We start from the raw sequence: 7,364 nt of genomic DNA, 5'->3' as shown, positions 1-7,364 counted from the left end.
GGTTTGTGATTATGTTGAACCGCACAAATGGGAGTTATGTTGGGGCATATTCTAAGTGTAAGTATGCTACAATTGTTCGCAAATCACACTGTCTAAGCTGCCGTCACAATCATATGAACCTTCATACTTTGTAATGTAATACTATGATGTACACATAAATAGTTGATCCCATGAATTATATTTCTCTCAAAATGCACACATCTCAGCTCGCATGTCGTCTACGCATCCACATCATCAAGTACTTGTACTTCTTTCATATATTTTCTCAAGGGAATTTTTTTTCCGAAATTCATATATTTTTCTTTCATATATTATTTTTCTTGCACATGCAAGCTCCGCACATCATCAATTTATTTTTTCTTTTTAGAAACAAATCATTCTTCCAAGGCGAGAAGGTCACGATGCAATATAACGTGCAATCAGCCTCCATTTGTGGCTAAGCCTACTTTCGTTCGTATATGACAAGAATGTGAACGAGCTTTACACTCATATATTTTACTTATAGTGTTTATAAATTTATTACTATAAATTCCTGCATCAAGATGTAGGGTCTATATTAACTAGTTACCCCCTTCGTTTTTTTTACTCTGCATATACCATTTGTCCGACTTCGTAAAGTTTGACCAGTTTTATGAGACAAATATTAACATTTACAATACAAAATCAGTATTGATGCACTGTGAAAATTAATGTTCATATTTTATTACTTTAGTATTGCAGATGTTGATGTATTTTCATATAAATTATTGTTCATATAGTGTTTAGTTTGACTTCCAACACGGAGTGAAAAGAGACAAAGGGAGTATTAAGTAGTAGGAGTACTATGCACCCGCTCTTCCAATGCAGGAACACTGAAATTCTACAAATTCAGTTGTGGAGCCGCCGAGAAATAATAACCATATTAAGATCGAATGCCAATACGTACAGCCCTTTACCACTTTGTTTGGCTACAAATTTTCACACCGAGGTGCCTGCGATGATACACATTTCCAACAAAGGTGAACATCTTAAGCACATCACGCATTGCCTGTCTTTACATCAGAAAAGCAAAGCGGCGACCAATTAAGGTGTTCACTGCTTGCCTGCCCGGATGTCCTGCAGGAGCATGAGCCCGGCGGAGAAGACGACGAAGAGCAGCGGCGTGGGCACCTTGTCAACCGCGTCCCTCATCCTCGGCACCTGCCTGCCGGCTTTCTTGGCCGTGACGGCGAGCAGCGGCGCCGCCAGGACGGCCACCACGGCCTTGTTGGCGAGGACGAGGCGGAGGTCCATCCTCACCCACTCCATGATCAGCTCCCGGAACTCCTGCTGCGTTATCCCCTTGTCGCGGAAGCCCTGCAGTCGATATATATAAAACCAAATCATTCCCATAGCTGAGCAGAAGGCCATGGATATACAGTAGAAATTTCAGAAATAGGAAGAGAGCAGAGACCTCCGCTTTCTCCTTGACGACCTGCATGCATGGAGGGTCCTTGTGAGGCCCCACCAGCTGCTTGTTGATGGAGCTGGATGAGATGCCCAACGAGACGGATCAGATCAAAGTTCATTAGTAGGAAACGAGAGGATAGGATGCATGAGGCGAAAGAGATCGATATCGATACTAAAACACGAACGGGATATATCCGTCTCACTTGTAAACCATGAGGGTGGCGACGTGGAGATTTTTGACGTCCAGGAGCTTGGCGTTCTTCTCGGCGTTGAGGACGGCCAGTTCGTCGAACACCTTCTCACATATCCTCACAACATCCAGCTTGCCTACGACCAACCAACACGTTACACCCTGTGCATGTCTCTCGAAGCCTGCACCGCACGAATGGATCAAGAAAATAGAAAGAAATTTACAAGATTAGTTACCTTGAGCTCTGTCCCACAGGCGGCCGAAGAAGCGCGCCATGGATCGATGCTCCTCCTCTGTCTCTGGCCGCGGTGGAGGGGAAAGAACGCGTACTACAAGTAGATAAGAGAAGAGAATTGCTAGGAGGCTATGGCAGGCAGCATATTTATGCTGCTGCTGATTGGGCTGTAGATCGGCAGTGGCTTGCAGGGAAGGTCAGGTCAGAATCAGCTAGCAGACCAGGCTGCGTATTGGTTACTGACTGAGCATTTGTGGGCCGGCAGTCCTTCCTTCCCTTGCGTTGCCTTGCTCCTCCGGCAACATAAAGAATTCTCGATTCCTACCTTTTTCCTCGCGTGAACACCAAATCCAAGCACCAAGGCTAGTACGGACACCGCGACGCAAACCTCAACCTTTGCCTAAAGAAATCCTAATGACTCTCTTTTGAGCAAAAGTAATAGTAATCCTTATCAACTTTGGACCGTTCCCGTGGAAGAATCACGCTCACACAGTAGGTTAGTTACCATTCTTTCGAAAATTAAGTTAGTTTTTTTTTTTGAGTTGCCAGTTTCTTTGGATGGTTTCCAGTTTTTTTTTTCCAGCAGAGTGGTAACGGCATTCGATATACTGGGCCGCATGGGAACGGGCCACCCTACCACTCCTTTCTAGCCCATTAAGGCAGGTAACTCTCCAGCGGGTTCTCGCGCCACGCAACACCCTCGCCAGTCGTCTCTTCCCCACACGAGCACTGCAATTCTGGAACCGCCTCTTCTCTCTTGCCACCGGAGAACTGCTAAATTCGCTCGACACCATCGAAGAAGATGGAGCAAGCGACGTCGATCTCGTCGTCCTCCCGTGAACCTGGTTCGCTCCTGCTCTCCGTCTCCGTTTTGGTAGGAAAAATAGAGAAAGCTTCTCCATCCGATGCATGGAGGCGCGCGGTTCATCACGATCTGTGTTCTTACTTTTTCTTTTTTCTTTTTCTTTTTTGGCGGGAAGATCTGTGTTCTTACTATTCATGTGACGTTTCTACTGAAGCGCCGGCGCCGGATGAGAATGAGACGGGGATGGAGCAGGTTCTGGCGGATCTGCAGGCGCTCAAGGGGCTCTACGGCCTGCTTCACAGGGGCCCCCAGTCAAATGAAAATGTAAGATTGCTCGAACATCAATCAGCATGTTTTACTGCCTAAACCATTGCTTCTTTCGACAACTCTTCTTCAACTGCATCCGTCGATGCGTGCATTTTAAATTTCTGGATTTGCTAACTCTCGGTTGATCGATCGTGAGTTCGTGACTCTCTTAACGCTCAATCGCACACCATATTGGTTTTGAATTTCAATAGCAAATGCTGTTTTTTCCCACTGGATAAACTGAATGTTTTCTTAGATTCATATGAACAAGCTTGTAAAGTAGACTGGGAAATAAGATATTCTCAGTCCACTGAGATGATACTATATTGTTTTGCAATAAATTATTACAATTATTTTGACATTTTTTTTCAATCGGCACATGAACAAATTGAGAAATAAGATTTTTGTATTGCCCTCAGACGTGTTTGGCTACCAAAGATTAGGAAGAACATAACATAACATAACAGAAAATGGCGATTCTATTCCATATTAGTGCGATTTTTTTATATATTTTTTGCATGAGGAACAACTTTCCACGTCAAAGGCGGAAAAATGAGCTGTTGCCTTTGTTTCAAAAGAAATGAGTGGTTTGTTATTTCTAAGGCAAAATGTTACCAAAATGCACATTGTGAGGTTTACCATTGTCGTGTGCTAGTTTTAAGTGTAGAAATAAGCAACTATCCAGTTGCTTATTTGTAAAGTTCGACATGATTTTCAAAATGTATGCCCATCCAATTTAAAAGAATAATAAAAAAAACATTTGATATTGTCGGATTAGAAATAAGAATTTCTCACAAAACTTAGAAATATACACTCTCAAGAAATAAACGGGACTGTTTTTTCTACCCCTTGTCCTATCTTGGAGCGTCCCACGTTTTTTAGTTATGTCGATGCTTGCCTTGTTTCTGAGTATTACATAATGTTTCATTGGGTTGTTTGCTTGTTTCATAGTGTATCATAATGTTACACCGTTGAAGAGTGAAATTTTGTACTTCTGTCAGATCCTCCCTGTCTTCCGATCGAGCTTGTATAAGGTTTATACTGCCTGCTAGGGCCGATAGTACTATACTGTTTGGACAGAGTCAGGGCCTTTGTCACCCCTAGGAGTCGTCTAGCGGAAAATTGTTTCTGGGTGGGGGTAAAAGAACCAAGAATCACCGATCTCTGCCTTTAAGGTTGAGATGAATCGATCTCGTTCGACGGAGCGAAAACACCTCATATGTCGAATTCCAGAAAACCAGCAAGAGGTTCCCCACTCTTTGATCCCGAGGGCCGAGCGACAACCTCGACCAGAGCTGAAGTTTCGTCATATTTTGATCAAGTTCCATGGGATTTCCCTTTATTTTAGAGTATATCGTAATGCTTCTTCGTATATTACCAAAGTTGCACAAAATATCCAACACACCGGACAGTAGATGAAATGCCGCCCACGGTAGATAACCATTTCTTCGAAACTTACATGATAGTAATTGCCAATATACAGAAAACTTCAGGCATCTTAGTTTCGTTTACATTTTCAGTTGCAACTCTAATTTAAACTCAACATTGATGCAGTTGAACGAGGCATCAAGAGATATGTTAATGAAGATGCTAGACAACGCTACTCAGCAGACTCTCCTAAGACAGGCAAAGGTAATAATACATTTGCAGTAATTATTATTGCCTTCTCGAGCAAATGCTGATAAGCAGAACGATCGCTCGTCTGTACGCTTGCAGTTGCTGTCAGGCCCCCTGATGTCTGCTGCTCTTGAGAGGAAGCTCTCGATCCAACCAGGCCGCCGGACAAGCGGCAAAGCCGAGCATCAACTGAAGCCGATCGCGTCGCCCAGCCCCAGCCTCTGCGCCAGCCAGATGTCCCGGAGGCTGAAGCCGCAGGTCTCGGTGAGAAGCCGGGACGCCCGCAGCGTGTACGACGACCATCGCCGCCGCGAGAGGGACGGTCCTCTCCTTGCTCGCGTCGACTCCGGCCGCTCGTCAAGAACCGCGATGCCGCAGCTCCATCAGAGGACTCCGGAGCCGCGCCTTTCCCGCCTCGCCTCCAACCGCTCATCCAGGGTCGCCGAGCCACGGCTCCATCCGAGCACTCCGGAGCAGCGCCTTCCCCGCGTCGCCTCCTACCGTTCGTCCAGGGTCGCCGAGCCACGGCTCCGTCGGAGCACTCCGGAGCAGCTCCTTTCCCGCGTCGCCTCCAACCGCTCGTCCAGGGTCGCCGAACCACGGCTCCGTCCGAGTACTCCGGAGCAGCGCCTTTCCCGCCTCGCCTCCAACCGTTCGTCCAGGGTCGCCGAGCCACGGCTCCGTCCGAGCACTCCGGAGCAGCACATTTCCCGGGTTGCCTCCAACCGTTCGTCCGGGGTCGCCGAGCCACGGCGCGGTGTGTCAAGAGGTCGCGCTCCGCGCGCCGACCGTAGCGACAGGCATAGCAGGCTGCGCGGGAGCTCTGGACGTGGTGATCATTCGTCGTCGCCGCCGTCGTCGTCCTCGCCAGAGCGGAGCAGCAGGCGCCGCTCCGTGTCCCGCGCCCCGTCGTCGCATGGTCGCGCCACGGTGCGAGGAGTGGGAGCGTATGGCTCCTCGACGCGTCGTTACAGCAGGAGGCTGGAGTCTGGGTTATCCATGGGCGTGAGGTCATGCCGCGGCTCCGAGCGGGCCGGACGCGGCGCGGCCACGCCGAGGCAGTCGTCGTCGAGCAGCGGCGAGGCGGTCACGATAAGCAGCCGCATCAGGCCGACCCGGGAACTCACAGAGCGCCGCGTACACGAATCTGAAGAAACAGGAGAACGGAGCCTTCGGCGGCGACAGAGGAAAGAAGGTGCCGTCGGTGGCAGCACCAGTATGGGCTGGTCAAGCCGCCGGCCGCGGCGAGCGCTGGACCCAATCACCTCCGGCAGCACGTACAGCAGCAGCTCGTCAGCTGCCGCTAGCCCGTCTCCCTCCACCAGCCCCACGGCGCCAACATCAACATCGGCCCCTTCAGCTTCTTCCTGCTCCTCGTCGGTGTCAGCGCCGCGGCGAGGCAGTGCGCTGCCGGAGCACGGATTCAAGGAGGCGTCGAGCGCGTCAAGAAGTCGCCGGCGCCGGGAAAGGCAGGAGAGAAGGGAAGGGCGGCTACGAATGTTCAAGGAGAAGCTCGCGCTGGTGTTCCACCACCGCCACGACCATCACCACCACCACCACATCGGTGGCGAGCGCTCCGGCAGCCCCGTGTCCAGACGCGATCGCCGCGGCAACAACAGCAAGTCGCCGTGGAGCTACCTCGGTGGCCTCGGCGGCATGTTCCACCGCAGCATTGGCCACGCCGCAAAGAAAACCCACGACGCAAAGAAAATCCACGACGCAAAGAAAAACAACGACGCAAAGAAAAACCAGGACGAAAAGAAAAAGACCACGAGCCGGACGGTGGTGCCGGTGCCTTCGCCGGCGAAGAAGCGCGGCGGGGGGCAAACGCACTCGCTGTTCGGCGCGCTGGTGAAGCACAAGTTGGGAACGCGGAAGGCACCAGCGCGAGCTCCGACGGCGCGCGCGGGTACCCAGAGCAGGATGCAGGTCAATAAGATGCACTGGTGGCAACTGCTGAGGCAACAGCACGCCCGGGCACAGGGTAAGGGCAGGCCTCCTCGTCGTTTAGGACAAGGGAAAGCACCGTAGTTTTATGCGCCTGGATCTGCAAGCACTCTTGTGCAGCGTGTACTACAACTTGTGTTCAATTTGTTTGCTTGCTTTGGTTGAGATGTTGACCTGCTGTGCTGTATGTTCTCACAATTAATTTGTTGTTGCATCGAGGGTACACAATAAAATTTGAGAACCCAAATGATAAGTGTCACATATTATATGCGTGAAACTCCGGTCCTGTCGATAGCAATTCCATGGCAAATTTCAGTCATACTCCCTCCGTTTCTAAATATAAGTCTTTTTAGAGATTCCACTATAGACTACATACGGATGTATATAGACATACTTTAGAGTATGGGTTCACTTATTATACTTCGTATGTAGTCCTTAGTGAAATCTCTACAAAGACTTATATTTAGAAACGGAGGAGTACATGACAAGTTTCTGTTAAAAAATAAACTGAAGCACAAAAAGTTGGGATCTCCTAACACAGGTTCTCACGTACATGTGTGAGTGTCGCTAGCCAATGGACCGAACGTTGGCTCTTATCTACGCGAAACTATAATAACTAAAAGCTAGCGGCCAATCTGAGACATTTAAAGTTTCGAACTGAAACAGTTTTTCAAAAGTGAAATATTTTTGAAACTCAACAATCTATCAAATCTGCGAATTCTTTTTAGAAAACTCAAATTTTCTGAAAACAGTGAATTATTTTTCAATGTGTGAACAAGGTGGTGATTCTGAACAAAAATTTGAAATGTGAATAATTTTTTAAAACACTAGCAATT

At 48.6% G+C, this 7,364-nt stretch overlaps 2 protein-coding genes across 2 annotated transcripts; one reads left to right on the top strand and one right to left on the bottom strand.

The window, feature by feature from the left end:
* Positions 1–886: 886 nt before the first annotated feature.
* Positions 887–2,113, bottom strand: LOC123041940 (uncharacterized). Its single transcript, XM_044464489.1, has 4 exons — positions 1,855–2,113; positions 1,632–1,755; positions 1,433–1,505; positions 887–1,335 (listed from the first exon to the last, which is right to left on the bottom strand). Exons 1-4 carry the CDS (start codon positions 1,892–1,894, stop codon positions 1,072–1,074), a joined length of 501 nt encoding a protein of 166 aa, XP_044320424.1. The 5' UTR covers positions 1,895–2,113; the 3' UTR covers positions 887–1,071.
* A 446-nt stretch (positions 2,114–2,559) lies between these two features.
* LOC123039373 (uncharacterized protein DKFZp434B061) lies at positions 2,560–6,612 on the top strand. The gene is made up of 3 exons (XM_044462570.1): positions 2,560–2,698; positions 2,834–2,982; positions 4,519–6,612. Exon 3 carries the CDS (start codon positions 4,699–4,701, stop codon positions 6,610–6,612), a length of 1,914 nt encoding a protein of 637 aa, XP_044318505.1. The 5' UTR covers positions 2,560–2,698; positions 2,834–2,982; positions 4,519–4,698.
* Positions 6,613–7,364: the final 752 nt, after the last annotated feature.

The sequence above is a fragment of the Triticum aestivum genome, chromosome 2B, assembly GCF_018294505.1.
Source record: "Triticum aestivum cultivar Chinese Spring chromosome 2B, IWGSC CS RefSeq v2.1, whole genome shotgun sequence".
Taxonomy (NCBI): Eukaryota; Viridiplantae; Streptophyta; class Magnoliopsida; order Poales; family Poaceae; genus Triticum; species Triticum aestivum.
Note: the sequence above shows the minus strand (reverse complement) of the source record. Positions and strands in the feature narration are given on the sequence as shown.